A 16,875-nucleotide genomic window follows, 5' to 3' on the forward strand; every position below is an offset into this window, starting at 1 on the left:
GAAATATACAATGCAAGCATGTCCACTACTGCAAATAAACAAATACAAATGTGTCCTCCTCAGGAAATATACAATGCAAGCGTATCCACTACGGCAAAAAAAATAATAAATTATCAATGTGTCATCCTCAGGAAATATACAATGCAAGTGTGTTGTGTGTCCCCCGCAAATAAACAAATGGAAAAGTATCGTTCTCTGATAATATACGAATCAGACGTGTCGTGAACAAATGTATAATTCGAAGTTGGGAGTTATTTGACATTTACATCGTCTTCTTTTGTCTACCGAACATATCTGTTTTCAGTTTTTGTATAACACGGTATGTTATGTTTCTTTTCACTAAGTTTGTCTGCATACTGTAAACAACTATCACGCCTAAAGCCACGGGGGTTTCTCTCGAAAAAAACACGTTGTATATAGAGTAAAAAAAATCGAGATGAACCCCTATGCCTAAGCTAGAACAGATTATAACATAGCATTGGTGTTTTCACCCTTTTATTGGAAGGAAATGAAACTTCATGAAACCTTTTAAGTAAAAAATAACGGCTCATGTGAACAATAACAGCGCCAATCATTCACCGGTAACCCCCGTCCCGAGCCGACACCCACCCATCCCCTCATAACTTCTGGAAATATTAATTAACATACCGGGAGTCTCTGGACGGGCTTCGATATCCGGAAGATGGGTATCTTCATGAAACACGTTGACAGTCACCTCTTCCCCCGCCACTTCCGTAAAGACAACATCATACTGCTTTACAGCTACAATAAATATTGCCAGGTCAGTGTATACAATGGTGGTTTTAGCTTGTGAAAGAAGCCTTTTAACTCTTTTAACAATTTTAACAACAAAACTAGTAGCTTAAAGATCTAAAAAAAGTTTTGACTCTAGTAGAGAAAGGAAAGAGATGCGAAAGACAATTATCAATTGAAACCATTAATATTTAATTTGGATTAAGAATAAACTTGATGGGTGAAAATGTGAAAAGCATACAAAAATGTTTGCCGTTATAATCTTATTACACTTTTTAACAAAAAATGGGATAAGAGCTAGGCCCCACAGCGCAGCTATCGCTTATTAACAGTAAGGAATACAAATTTGCAGATTGGCTATACATCTGGTCCCAATTTTTCGAAATCTCTCAAGCTTTATCTGGTTCAAGAACCTTATTTCACTTAGCAATATACTTTCTTTGAACAAATCGAAAAAGGAGTTTATGGGAAATATCTTAGATTAGTAACGTAGCCGTTCCTGAAAAAGTCGCAAAACTCTTTTAAAAAATGTCATTAAACAATTTGTACAAATTGTTCGAGAAATCGGGGCCGGAATCCAGAACAGTAAAAGATGTAAGAAAGAATGATAAATCTTTATTTCATGCTCTCCGGTAGTTTATTGATATATGACAGTTCCACAAGACCTCTACACCAAACTATACTAATTTTCTTTCATTTCTTTCAATACCATGCCAGTGGCTCTTTTCAACATGTAGATGGTTATTTCAAAGATTTATGAAAGACTTGATAAGCATGGCAGGGATAGAAAGTTGAATTTCTTCAAACCTTTATTCACAATCGGTAATTATAGCATTTTGATGACTCATTTACAAGACTTCTCAAAGTTTGCTTAGATTAATCCTTCAGTGATGTCTCTACAAGGTTCAATAGGATTGTTTTCGTACCGTCATAGTACTGGTTTTGTCATATAAAACTCAATCCACATTCATCAAAAATATGTTTAACACTGTATAACCATGCACGTGGCTTATTATTATGAAACGACTCTTTCCAAATTACATTATACAAAATCGGAGATTAAGTATACATTATACATATAGAAAGTCAGTTTATATCATAATCCTATAATCATTTTTATTAACAATACGAAGATGGAATCGACCCATTCGCCTTAGAGCATTACATGTGGCGTACTTTTCTTTACATTCAAAATATGCTTCATACAATAAGTGTGTTACTCTATGGAATTTCGATAACCAAAACCCCAAACTTCACAACCATATAACAAAGTGAGTGCATCAGTATTTTCAAAGCGTTTCAAATGACGGACGATCGATAGATCTAAATTCCTTACTTTAACATATAATCTGAATAAGGCTTTTCTAGCTTGGTCAATAACCTGCTTTTGAGCGGTTACAAATGTTCTATTCTATGAAAACAAACACACATAACTATTTAAATGTTCTACAACTTCGAATCTTTGACCTTACACAACAATATCTCTCTTTCTTCTGGGTATTTCACCAAATACTTATATAGTTAATTTATTTATATTAATATATAAATTCCATAAAATTTTATAATTAATAAAATTATCCATTGACTGAATAAATTCGCTCTTAGTATTTACAATTGAGAAAATAGGAAACAAACCCAGTGATAAATTTGCACCTTGACGTAAACCCTGCCACAGTCAAAGTAATCAGAAATATTATAGTTTACCTTTAAACAAGATTTAATACATTGGTACATATTCTTTATTCAATTAGCATTATATTTCACAAGTTTTGACCAGAGACCTGCACGCCAGACAGAATCAAAGGCTTTCTAAAAATCGATGAACGCACTAAATAGTTTAGTGTTTTGTTCTTGCAAAATTCTGCTAACAAATGAAGCACAAATGCACTTAAAACGTGCTTGTTTTTTTATCTAGAATTTCATTTCATTTCATTTTCTGGTAAGCCTTTGATTTATAACCGAAGTAAATAATTAATCTAAACCGAGAAGAGTGATTGGCCTTTAATGTTCTGGTACTATTCCAATGCTGAGAATTTTGTTAAATACTCTTGCATATATATATATATATATATATATATATATATATATATATATATATATATATATATCATTGCTTTCTTAATTGCTTCAGCAGTGATGGTTTCATCAATAGTGTAAATATAATCAACATCTGGCAAGTCAACATGAGGGTTTTCCCCTGTGTCGTCGTCCACAGAGTTAGGCTGTGTTTTTTTTAAAAGTCGTGAAATGTATTCTCATCAAGTTTAGCATTCATTGGTTTTAAATTCAGACTATTTATGTATTTCCAATATTCCTTGGACGATTAATTTCTCATATTTCTAAGATTACATATAAAAGATAGTTTATAGTCAATGACTGCATTGTGCATAGCTTTCTTGTAAGTTCTACTTGATTTTAACATTTCTGTTTTATTCGCATAAGGTTAAAATGTACTATATATGTGATAAGTGCTATGAAAATTCATTCTAGCTGTTCTACATGTTTTGTAAAATCATATTTTTTTATAATTGTTATTTTACTATGTACATACGCCCCGAACGTTTTTCAAGCTTACTGGATAAGTACATCGTCAAGTTTTGATACCATGACATTTCTAAATACGTTTGTCATCTACCGTATTTTTACAATCCAAGAAAGAGTTTATATATCGCTTATCCTTTGGTCATTCAGATTTGCTATAAAGTCATTCATGTTACTACTATTCCGTGCCTCCATTACTAACGTTACTAACGGTTTAAGAAAAATGCATAAAACATCAATTTTTGAACATAAATATCTGCGATCTGATTTTTGTCAGCAGTCTTATATAACTGGTTTCCATTGAGTTTCGCAAAAATTGGCTCGTTTCAAGACAAAATATAAAAAAGTTGTCAAAACGTTCAATCTGTAAGAGTGCAGTTTTAATATAAACTATTTTAAAGCTAACTGCAAAATGTACATCGGAGAGTTAAGGACAATACACGAGAACGTCAAGCTCTGAAAACAATGTTACTTGTATTTCTAACTGATCAGATAAATGCTTGTTATACTAAATAACCAATTAAGTATGGAAATGATAGCCCTACTGGTAATTATGAGTGATAGTTGACACTTTTATATTAAGTATTTTAAGCAATAAAGTATCATTTATAATTAAGAGATCGCACTGATAATTGTAATTACTTTCTTTAAATGTTCACAAGGAGTATTGTATAAAATTAAGACGTTAATAGTACAGCCATCACAACATTTTGATACTTAAAAAACTTCATTACTATTTCCAAGGTGACACACATATATGTATTTGTTTCTGTTATATCAAACGTATTTCTAATTATTGAAGTATAGTAAGTATTAATTTTGCAATTTGACATGTTTAATAATGTTCGTGGTTGACGACTGGAACTTAGGTACATTGGTTATGGAAACGGTGTGTCGTATTGTTTATTTATTGATTGGAAACTGTTTGTCGTATTGTTTATTACTTGGTTGGCGACTGCTTGTTGTATTTTATTTATTAACCAGGTTTTCACATAGTGAAACCTGGTAATTAGAATGGCGAACGTCGTTGTTCGGGCGGGCGGGCGGGCGCCCGGGCGGCGTCAAACTCACCTATGAAACTGAATAACTTTAGTAAGGGTTGACATATCTTGACCAAACTTGGTCTATAGATAGAGTTTATGGGTACCTTTCATGGGATTGCATTTAGGGTCCCTAGTATCAAGGTCAAGGTCACTGTTACTAAAATAGAAAAACGGTTGAAACTGAATAACTTTCGTTAGGGATGACATATCTTGACTAAACTTGGTCTATAGGAAGAGTTTATGGAGACCTTTCATGGGATTGCGTTTGGGGTCCCTAGGGTCAAGGTCAAGGTCACTGTTACTAAAAATAGAAAAACAGTTGAAACTGAATAACTTTAGTAAGGGTTGACATATCTTGACCAAACTTGGTCTTTAGAAAGAGTTTATGGGTACCTTTCCTGGAATTGCGATTGGGGTCCCTAGGTTCAAGGTCAAAGTCACTGTTACTAAAATAGAAAAGCGGTTGAAACTAAATAACTTTACTTAGGGATGACATATCTTGACTAAACTTGGTGTACAGGAAGAGTGTAAAGATAGTTTTCATGGGATTGCGTTTGGGATCCCTAGGGTCAAGGTCACTGCTCCTAAAAATAGAAAAACGGTTGAAACTGAATAACTTTAGTTAGGGTTGACATATCTTGACCAAACTTGATCTATAGGAAGAGTTTATTGGTACTTTTCATGGGATTGCATTTGGGGTCCCTAGGGTCAAGGTCACTGTTACTTAAAATAGAAAAATGGTTCAAACTGAATATCTTTAGTTAGGGTTGACATATCTTAACCAAACTTGGTCTATAGGAAGAGTTAATGGATACTTTCATGGGATTGCGTTTTGGGGTCCCTTGATTCAAGGTCAAGGTCACTAAAAATAGAAAAACAGTTGAAACTGAATAATTTTAGTCAGGGTCTACATATCTTGGCCAAACCAGGTATAAAGGAAGAGTTTATGGATACCTTTCATGGGATTGCCTTTGGGTCCCTAGATTCAAGGTCAAGGTCACTGTTGCTAAAAATAGAAAAATGGTTGAAACTGAATAATTTAAGTTAGGGTTGACATATCCTGACACAACTTGGTATAAAGGAAGAGTTTATGGATACCTTTCAATGAGTTGCATTTGGGGTCCCTAGGGTCAAGGTCACTGTTACTAAAAATAGAAAAACAGACACAGGCTGAAGTTATTCTGTCAATCATTAAAAACCTGGTTTCGTTGCATTGCGGCGTTGCTTGTTTATTTATTGGTTGGCGACTGTTTGTCTTATTGTTTATTTAATGGTTGAAGACTACTTGTCATATTGTTTATTTCTTCGGGTTCTTTTGTTTATTGCAGATTTCTGGACTTCGTTACGTCGGATGTTTTTCTTCGTGTTGAGGAATCTGTATCGTATTGATCTTTTTAATTGTTTCCTGGGGAATCTGTATCGTATTGATCTTTTTAATTGTTTCCTCGCGTTCTGGAATCTTCTGTTGATTGACGTTGACCAAAGGCACGGACTCTTGAGTCGGGAGGTCGGTTTAAGTGTTGGCTTTGGTGGGTATGATAAATTTGGAATTATTTTTTAAACTAAAAGCACCGAAAAACAAAAAGAATAGCAACCAAACGCAGAATACCAGAACGTATAGCTACGAAATACGGTCAGATAGTCAAATGATAGTGAATGTCAATGTCCGAAAGATAAGCATTTCGAAGGTCGTTAATTAGTTTATTCAATGGTTATGGACTTAACTTACTAAGGTGGCTGATTAATAAGACGTCTCGGGTCATGTTTACAGTCTCAACCGGTTACCACATTTGAATATCGCTAACATTGAATGTACTTATCCAAGGAACAACAGTGGATAGTTTTAGTAGAAAACAATTCAATTAGGCGTGCATTGTCATGTAAACATTGAAAGCTTTGCAACCTGCAGTTACCATATGCGTTTTGTAATACGAAGATCTGTGTGATAACTTTGGTGGTTATCGCAGATAATTGTGTGCTGTAGTTTCTGGTTTGAACTAACGTCTTATCTACCTTCAAACAGATACAGAGATTTAATGACTTGGACGTGTATTAAATGTACTGTCCCTTGAATATCGTTCCTATCCGCGCTCGACTATAACCACATACTGAACTAAAAAAATGAAACGGCACCGGATCGCTCGACTAGAGCATTACACCATTCTTTAGCAATAAATGCCCCCCCCCCCCCCCCCCAGATCGCTCGTCTTAAATCACAGGCAAAACCAAGGCAAAAAATCAGCTCAAAGATCGCTCAACTAGAATCACAGACCAAACTAAAGCAATGAAACGGCCCCCGGATCACTCGAGTAGAACCACAGACCAAACTAAAGCAATGAAACGCCCCCCCCCCCGATCGCCCGACTACAACCTTAGACCAAACTAAAGTCGAAACGGCCCCCGGATCACTCGAGTAGAACCACAGACCAAACTAAAGCAATGAAACGCCCCCCGATCGCTCGACTACAACCTTAGACCAAACTAAAGTCGAAACGCCCCCCCGCATCACTCGAGTAGAACCACAGACCAAACTAAAGCAATGAAACGGCCCCCGATCGCTCGACTACAACCTTAGACCAAACTAAAGTCGAAACGGCCCCCGGATCACTCGAGTAGAACCACAGACCAAACTAAAGCAATGAAACGGCCCCCGGATCACTCGAGTAGAACCACAGACCAAACTAAAGCAATGAAACGGCCCCCGATCACTTCTTCAGGTCTTCAATTTTCTTGATTTGACTGTGAATTACAACCACTTTGATCTCATGTCACTTATGGCATTTTAAATCCCAATTTAAGTCGTGATAGCGTCACGAAAGGGTCAAGCCATAATGCAGTCAAAAGGCGCGTGCGGACCTTGATGAACTCAAATAAACAAAACAATCCACTGGAGCCACACACCAAACTTGAAAGTGTGGATAGCACCAAGGACACATTGGTTTAGAAGTGGATATATTGAAATCTTATTCTCCCTTTGTCTAAACAACAACAACAACAACAACAACAACAACAACCAAACGGTACTTTAAAAACCCACCATTTCTCTTTAAAGAGACGTTTGCTAAGGTCAATCATCGGAACACTAAATTTATGTCAAATGTGATAAAATGCTTGTAACAATGATATAAATTTAATCATCAATATTATTTAATATCATCGAAAGTTCAAATTAGACCTATATTGTAATAATAATTTAAAAAATGGCACAGAAAAATAACAGTAGTACGGCGATCTTACCAACTGAGCTAACCGGATGGTCGGTTCTTTACCACACACACTACAATCATTCATTTATTCAAGAAAAATGCAGCCATGCTTGGAATAAAGATTATACCTTTTTGAGAACTTGTGGTGTTTGAAATCGGCTTCGGCTGCTTCGGTTTCGATCCAGATTTTTCTTTGGATCTCCGTTTCAGTCTTAAAAAGGTTCTAACCGCACCCCACTGAAATGTCCAACAAGTGAGTGAGAAGAGTAAAATTTTCGTTTACATATTATTAAAGCATTCCAAGTAATTTGACATGCCTTTAATTCAGACGCCAAAGGTAAATATCAGGAAATAATTTAATATTATAAGAATTACTTTTTGCGCATATCTATTATCTATGGAGCGCGATGGTCAAAGAAAAAGTGCGATATTTAAAAAGAAAACAAATAGTTTTTGACTTCACTTGCATTCGGTAAAGTGCAGATTTAAAACCACAATCCATTATCAAACTTACCCTTTTTGCAAATGATTTTTTTGTTGGTTTTAGCCAGCTATTGCACCCTGGAGTAGCATATTCCATTTCATCAGATTTCGGATAATTTGACATGACAGTCACGTTTATTTGCTTAAAAGCATGTGTCTGTTATCAACGATTAACGCCATTTTGATGACAATGCCGTTGCTTTGTCGTCCCCATGGGGATGACGTCGTTTACTGTAAGGTCAATGACGTCTACTTTCTGGTGAAAACAATTAGCTGTACTGAGGCGTTGATAGGGATATTTAAAAAAGAAAAGAAGAAAAAATAACAACAGTACTCCCCCTCCCCTCGTAGACCCCCCCCACCCTCTGAAACTAATGTGTGCGGATAATTTGATTTGGATATTAAATTAGTTTGGTGTAACCTCTTATGAGGTGCGAATGTTTAAATGGGTTGAAAAGTAAAGGGTACGAATGTAATTTGGAGATTAAAATAATAATATATTACAATGATAATAAACAAAATATAATTTAAAAACTGAATGATAATATTATGTCGAATAAATACGTATCCCGTCGGCGAAACATTTTGTTTGATCATGACTCATCCTAATTTTGGAGATTATAAACAAGTTAAATTTAACTTCCGGGTAATTTTGGCTATCGAGGATTTGTAATTTATTTAAGAACACGCGTTCAGTAACCTACATGTTCACTACGAGACGATATTTTATTATGGTATGTATATATGTTTCTAATAACATCTTGTCTTTACCCATTGAGAGCAGTTTTAACTGAAAAATCTTGTCCGAAGTGAAGGACTATCCGGCAATGTTAGCTCCCATGATTTTAATATAGCTATATAAAGTACAGTTTACAGTTTCTGAAATGAAATACTCGCTTTTACATTGTCTGGATTTTATTTTTAATGTTTTGGATCGTTGTAAAATTTACATTTTAACCAGTATTTCTGATTTGGTTTGTTTGTTGAAATAAAAATATTTCAGTTATTAATTTGTTTTAAGAAATCCTTCTTATTACATGTTAATTGCGTTTCTCCATGGCCTTATGTGTGTATGTTAACTGCGTCTTAAAACCCTTCTCTGTCTATATTAACTGCATAACTCTATCTCTTTGTTGACTGTTTTTAATCTGCGCCACTCATGATATGGCCCCCTAATGCACCAGTCATTTGTAACCATGCCCCCAGGTCCAGGGAATAGCGGGGACTTTCGGTCCAGCCAACCATGGGTAAAATCCTTGTCCTGCGGGGACGAACAGATGGTAAATCCCTGCCAAATGCCCCCGCATCACAGGGACCCTAGGTAAGGCCCGTTCCCCGCTATATTTTTGCGAACACAAAACCACCGCATTCACCCGGCACTGCGGGGCCACCTGGAAGGTAAAAACACAGCCCATTTCCCCGGCTATCCCCGGTATACCCCCGGACCTGGGGGGGCTGTGGTTACAATTGACTGGTGCATAAAATAGAAGTGACAAATTTCAATCAATGTTCGATAGTGATCAATTCAATAAAGCAAGACAGAGCATTGTTTCTGAAAAACTGTATAACCATCCTAACTTGATGATTCTGTGAACTAGATAAATAAACATGACGTTAAATTTGGCTTGTGAAACGTTTTCTTCAAAATACGAATAATGCTTATTTTTAAAAGTTTAATAATCCTTGATGGATCTGTTTTAGGTGCGTAGCTGCCTATACGCGAGTATGCAGCTGAATCAGCATGATTCTGACAAAAATAATAACAACAAAAATCACCAAAAATTGCAGTATGCGAACTTGACTACATGATTCTAAAACTGTCCATTTTCCATTACTAAATAAAGCACCTCAGAATGCACCAGATTGCACCATGGTTTTAAAAATTGTCCGAGGGGGCATGCCCCTGAATCTATATATATATATATATATACTTACAAAACATAAAATACTGTGAAAATCACAAAAGCCAAAAGTGAAACTACTCCAATATTTGGCAAAAATGATGGGTATGAAACACATGACAAAAGGAATAGTTAAATGAACAGAAGCAACAGAAACATGCAGCCTATATGTAGATGACACTCCAATCTTTCAATAACATCCAGAATACCCACCTGTACATCCCCAAGTTGAAAAAATTAACAAATCTCAATACATTGATCTGGTCAATGGGTAATCACTATATATATAGATGTACAGTTAGAAAGGAATGCACTGTCCATTTTGATAACGCTGAAGAAAAAATAAGTACTTTTTTGGTTCAATGTCACTAAATTTTGTATGGGTCAAGCTTTTGTTCACCTTATTCAATTCATAAAAGATTTGAGGAACTCCTTTGTAACTGTGTTACCCTCATGATTATACACTCTTATCATTTCATTATTCCAGATGATCAGGGTACACTGATAGGATGCTGGCTGGTTTTGAGACGCCCCTCTCTGTGGCAGTGGCCTCGGTTGTGGTGGTTGTGGTGCTGGTCGTGATACTGGCTCAGTGTGTCTGTGGGAAAAAGTAAGTGGACTTTTTCTGTAGAAAAACGGTTGTATTTCTAATGATTTAGGCCCCAATGCCTACCGTAATTCTTTCATACTATTTTGATGAAATATGTAATGTTATCAGTAAAAAAAACAACCCATTATATATTGACATTTTCACTGCATACCGTACTAAGGACTAAAAATATCATCTACTTTTAAAATCAGTTGTAGTAACTTCCCCTTCATCAAAACTAAAAACCTCACATTTGAACCAGTAATTTTTGCAATAATAATAATTTGATATTGATACCTTTTGATAAAAGGTTGCATTAGTTTAATAAAAATATTTTTGGAAATGTAAGTATTTCTAACAATTTTTAAAAAAATGGTTATATAAATCCTGTTTTTTAAATGTATTCTTGAAGCTGAATGTTCAAACATTTGGATTTGTACAAAACAAATTACGGATAAAAGCAACTTGCTTGAATATAAAATCAAGTTATATCATATCCCGGTATATATCCATCAAAAATCTAATGGAAGCCCTGATTAAAATGCTATTACAGACTTTGTAAGATGAACTTCGTAGAAAATTTTCACAACACTTTACCCATTTTTTTACCCTACCACGCCTCAAAATTTGTCAACAAACAAGCTGGGTCTTCTTTCATTATCTTGCAAATGACCTTCAAATGGTCTTCAACAGTCTTCCTGAGCACCAAATGCGGCATATCTGGCAAACTTTGTACGGGTCTGGCAGCTCTTTTGTAAATGGTGGTCCGGATGACCAGCATATTTTGAGATGACTAAATAGCCCAAAAGTACCTAAAAGTAAAATGTATGAGAAACATCCCACAGGTGTTGACATAAAAAAACATCAACAAAAAACAGCCGTTTCTGATAAGCAATCAAGATGTTGATTGCTGGAGATAGCCGAGTAAATACGATGCATCCATGATAGCATTTTATTACAACTGTTTTGATTGGTTGTTCATTTGTCAACACTCAATTTGTATACTAATTAATAGCATGTTTGTTTGGACCGGCAAATATTTTTTCTGAAAGTCTAAAACTTCCAACATTCCTGGAAGACTGCTTCAAGTGAATCAGCCTAATGATCTCTGGGGTGACTGAATAACCATGTATCATGAAACAAACTCTAAAACTTGGAAAATGGTTTTAATCCTATTTTTATCCTCATTTGTTTTGCTCACACATTTGACCTTTCAAATGTTCATTCAGTAAATGTTGACAGGTGTAATTTGGTCATGTTTTCAGTGTTCACTGTTCAGCGTTGAATTTAAAAATACAATCGTTCATTAACTGTCATTATTTGGAACATAAATGCATTTATAAAAGTTCATAGATAAATGTTCAAAAAAGGTTTACAATGACAACTAGTAAATAACCAACTATAAAAATCTCTTGGAGAACAAGTTCTCCACCACCCAGCGTAGAAATGACAGCAGCAGCGTAGCATGTGTTTTCCAAAAAGGGGGTACGGTATTTAGAATGATTAGCTAAAAAACCAATAAAACTTTGAAAATAAGCATAAAAGAAACAGCATATTTTGTTGATTTCAGTTGAAGATTTGTGTTTAGTATGTATCATCTTTCTTGCTAAAAATGTATTGTTGTTACCTCCCTTGATCTGTTAAGAACAATGGAAAATAACTGTCTGCCTGTAAGAATTTGAAACTTATAAATTAGGATCTTCTTTGCCTTCAGTTTTGAAAGACTTTCTCTATAAACTGAATGTTTTAGTCTGTAGGACATAATTTTTTATAATTTATATTTTTCTTACTATAATATTAAATATTTTGTATTTTAAAGATTTATCTTACCAACAAAATCTTGCCAACTTCACAAAACTGCTTTCAAATATATGTGTGATTCAATTTACTTCAATATTGAAAATGCGTCCGTATAAGTTACTTTGGCATTTTATTTTTTATTTTTACCTTCCACGCCTTAGTTTTCTCTAAAGTTATAGAAGTTTTTATACTTCCAAGTACAAGGTTTTATCCAGTTTTTAGGGAGTGATATATCTACCTTAAGTTATTCTTATATGAAAGCCCTGTAAAACAACTATCATTCTCTGGATAGCTTGTTAATTTGTAATATACCATGTCCAAATTCTAAACATGTTACTGGTATCATTAAATGCTTGTTTGAATAATTGCCGTAAATCAACCAGGGATTATATGCAAAAAGAAACAGATCAAATGTATGAGATTGAAACCTGCTTGCATTTTGAAATGGTTTGTATCTCTTCTCTTCGTCAGTACAATTAGTCCTTATATATTTTTGATGTTGATCAGAAAATTACTCTTGCAGAATTTTAGGTTGTGAAATTGTAGTGTTTTAGCTAAAGCGGAATGGAAGGGCGGCCAGCCCTGCCCTTTTTTTACCCCGCCCCGTTGCCCCTTTTTACACACCCTGTCATATTTTTCCCGCCCCCGTTGCAGCCTTTTGGCCATTCAGATCATTGTTTATCACAAAGTTACGCCCTAAAAGTATTTCATTGGTCCATGTCGCCGTTTCCTAATCTGTCACAGATCAGTGCGTGCTAAGGCGGGTCGGATTAACGGTAATTCACGCTTATAATCAGGGTGCTAATTGCTGTTCATTATGACACATTATTCCTTGTCTGAGACATCGAAGTTTTACCTCTAAATGTCGATCTTTGATGCCGATGTTGTTACAAATTTAATTAATTTAACCATTTATAATCGGTAATCTCCTAATCACATAATTGGGTCGTCTATCATCCAATTATCGAAACGTCCCATGTTAACCAATCAGAGAAGACACTGGTCAAATGATTAAAAGTTTGTTAAATTGCGATAGAAAAAGCGAGGAATTGATGAAAAATGTTGTCAAGCATTAGTAAACAATTGATATTTGCAGTGTAAAAACTGTGAAGGCACACTTTTTAGAACATTGTTTCGTTTGAAGCAGACGGTCATTGAAAAACAGACGGTGGCGCAAAGAAAATCAAATACTCAAATCTTCATGACCAGTATTTGATAGTTTTTGTGCTGAATGTTCATAATGAAAATTTGTTTTGTAATATCACAGGGCTTTTTCTATAGTACCCACGGGTCCGACTATCGGACCCATTCCCAAAGCAAAATATAAGCCCAATAGCCCAAAAGTACCTAAAAGTAAAATGTATGAGAAACATCCCACAGGTGTTGACATAAAAAAACATCAACAAAAAACAGCCGTTTCTGATAAGCAATCAAGATGTTGATTGCTGGAGATAGCCGAGTAAATACGATGCATCCATGATAGCATTTTATTACAACTGTTTTGATTGGTTGTTCATTTGTCAACACTCAATTTGTATACTAATTAATAGCATGTTTGTTTGGACCGGCAAATATTTTTTCTGAAAGTCTAAAACTTCCAACATTCCTGGAAGACTGCTTCAAGTGAATCAGCCTAATGATCTCTGGGGTGACTGAATAACCATGTATCATGAAACAAACTCTAAAACTTGGAAAATGGTTTTAATCCTATTTTTATCCTCATTTGTTTTGCTCACACATTTGACCTTTCAAATGTTCATTCAGTAAATGTTGACAGGTGTAATTTGGTCATGTTTTCAGTGTTCACTGTTCAGCGTTGAATTTAAAAATACAATCGTTCATTAACTGTCATTATTTGGAACATAAATGCATTTATAAAAGTTCATAGATAAATGTTCAAAAAAGGTTTACAATGACAACTAGTAAATAACCAACTATAAAAATCTCTTGGAGAACAAGTTCTCCACCACCCAGCGTAGAAATGACAGCAGCAGCGTAGCATGTGTTTTCCAAAAAGGGGGTACGGTATTTAGAATGATTAGCTAAAAAACCAATAAAACTTTGAAAATAAGCATAAAAGAAACAGCATATTTTGTTGATTTCAGTTGAAGATTTGTGTTTAGTATGTATCATCTTTCTTGCTAAAAATGTATTGTTGTTACCTCCCTTGATCTGTTAAGAACAATGGAAAATAACTGTCTGCCTGTAAGAATTTGAAACTTATAAATTAGGATCTTCTTTGCCTTCAGTTTTGAAAGACTTTCTCTATAAACTGAATGTTTTAGTCTGTAGGACATAATTTTTTATAATTTATATTTTTCTTACTATAATATTAAATATTTTGTATTTTAAAGATTTATCTTACCAACAAAATCTTGCCAACTTCACAAAACTGCTTTCAAATATATGTGTGATTCAATTTACTTCAATATTGAAAATGCGTCCGTATAAGTTACTTTGGCATTTTATTTTTTATTTTTACCTTCCACGCCTTAGTTTTCTCTAAAGTTATAGAAGTTTTTATACTTCCAAGTACAAGGTTTTATCCAGTTTTTAGGGAGTGATATATCTACCTTAAGTTATTCTTATATGAAAGCCCTGTAAAACAACTATCATTCTCTGGATAGCTTGTTAATTTGTAATATACCATGTCCAAATTCTAAACATGTTACTGGTATCATTAAATGCTTGTTTGAATAATTGCCGTAAATCAACCAGGGATTATATGCAAAAAGAAACAGATCAAATGTATGAGATTGAAACCTGCTTGCATTTTGAAATGGTTTGTATCTCTTCTCTTCGTCAGTACAATTAGTCCTTATATATTTTTGATGTTGATCAGAAAATTACTCTTGCAGAATTTTAGGTTGTGAAATTGTAGTGTTTTAGCTAAAGCGGAATGGAAGGGCGGCCAGCCCTGCCCTTTTTTTACCCCACCCCGTTGCCCCTTTTTACACGCCCTGTCATATTTTTCCCGCCCCCCTTGCACCCTTTTGGCCATTCAGATCATTGTTTATCACAAAGTTACGCCCTAAAAGTATTTCATTGGTCAATGTCGCCGTTTCCTAATCTGTCACAGATCAGTGCGTGCTAAGGCGGGTCGGATTAACGGTAATTCACGCTTATAATCAGGGTGCTAATTGCTGTTCATTATGACACATTATTCCTTGTCTGAGACATCGAAGTTTTACCTCTAAATGTCGATCTTTGATGCCGATGTTGTTACAAATTTAATTAATTTAACCATTTATAATCGGTAATCTCCTAATCACATAATTGGGTCGTCTATCATCCAATTATCGAAACGTCCCATGTTAACCAATCAGAGAAGACACTGGTCAAATGATTAAAAGTTTGTTAAATTGCGATAGAAAAAGCGAGGAATTGATGAAAAATGTTGTCAAGCATTAGTAAACAATTGATATTTGCAGTGTAAAAACTGTGAAGGCACACTTTTTAGAACATTGTTTCGTTTGAAGCAGACGGTCATTGAAAAACAGACGGTGGCGCAAAGAAAATCAAATACTCAAAACTTCATGACCAGTATTTGATAGTTTTTGTGCTGAATGTTCATAATGAAAATTTGTTTTGTAATATCACAGGGCTTTTTCTATAGTACCCACGGGTCCGACTATCGGACCCATTCCCAAAGCAAAATATAAGATTTTTTTTCCAATCTTTAGAAAAAAATCCCAACCCAAAAAAAAAAAAAAAAAAAATTTTTTTTTTTTTTTTTTTTCAGAAATTCTTTTTACCTGTACTGGTTCATTTTCAACATCCTAATAAATTATGTGATGTGAAGTTTTTTTAGTAATTGAACTCAGAAATCATTGTTTTCATTACATTCAGAGATATGAAATATTATCTGTCATGATTTATTGCAATAGATATTTACACCCCAAGGATTGATATTTCAGCCATTGTGGGTCTTTTAAAGGGAAAATAAACTAATATTAAATCATTTCCTAATTCACAGGAGACTAGACAGCTATTTTTTTTCACTGTAAAATTTCCCAATTTCCACATTTTCACGACGCAAAATTTCCCAAAATGTCTAGGGTCTTTTTCCCAAAATGGTCAGAAAAAGCCCTGTCTCAAAACTTTTTTATTTGCTTTATATAGCATTTACTTACAGTATTTTCTTCATTTGTACGATGTTTAAAGTAGAAGATTCGGTGAGTCACCGCCATTTTGTCACCGCCATTTTGTCATAACATTTTTCGAAGTTTATTTCTCGATTTTCTAGTTCTATTATTAAGTATTAGTGAGTTTTTCATGAAGGATAGAGATTTTAAATGTCATTTTGTTTTAAAATGTCAGCATATTGAAATTTATTTAACCAAAGACAAGCAAAAAACAGCAAAGCTGAATGTGACATTCGTACCTTATCCTGATCGTACCAAAACAAGATTGTCCCCTGCACTTAAATGTTTTTAACAGCTCATATATAAGGCCATTCTGATTGTTTCAAATGGTATTTTTTTTAAATGTCTTTGTTTTTATTTTAGACTCTTTTTGGAGGTAAACTATACATTGCAAAAAGGAGACAAGTACACTTT

General features: G+C 34.6%; 1 protein-coding gene across 1 annotated transcript in view; it reads left to right on the forward strand.

The window, feature by feature from the left end:
• The first annotated feature begins 8,631 nt into the window (after positions 1-8,631).
• Positions 8,632-16,875, forward strand: part of LOC128205710 (uncharacterized) — a 44,353-nt gene continuing 36,109 nt past the window's right edge. Inside the window, exons 1-2 of the mRNA XM_052907613.1 lie at positions 8,632-8,760; positions 10,415-10,537. Coding sequence (XP_052763573.1) covers positions 10,437-10,537 — 101 coding nt within the window. The 5' untranslated portion in view covers positions 8,632-8,760; positions 10,415-10,436. The remainder of the gene's footprint in view (positions 8,761-10,414; positions 10,538-16,875) is intronic.

This window comes from Mya arenaria, chromosome 10 (assembly GCF_026914265.1).
Source record: "Mya arenaria isolate MELC-2E11 chromosome 10, ASM2691426v1".
In the NCBI taxonomy this organism is placed as follows: Eukaryota; Metazoa; Mollusca; class Bivalvia; order Myida; family Myidae; genus Mya; species Mya arenaria.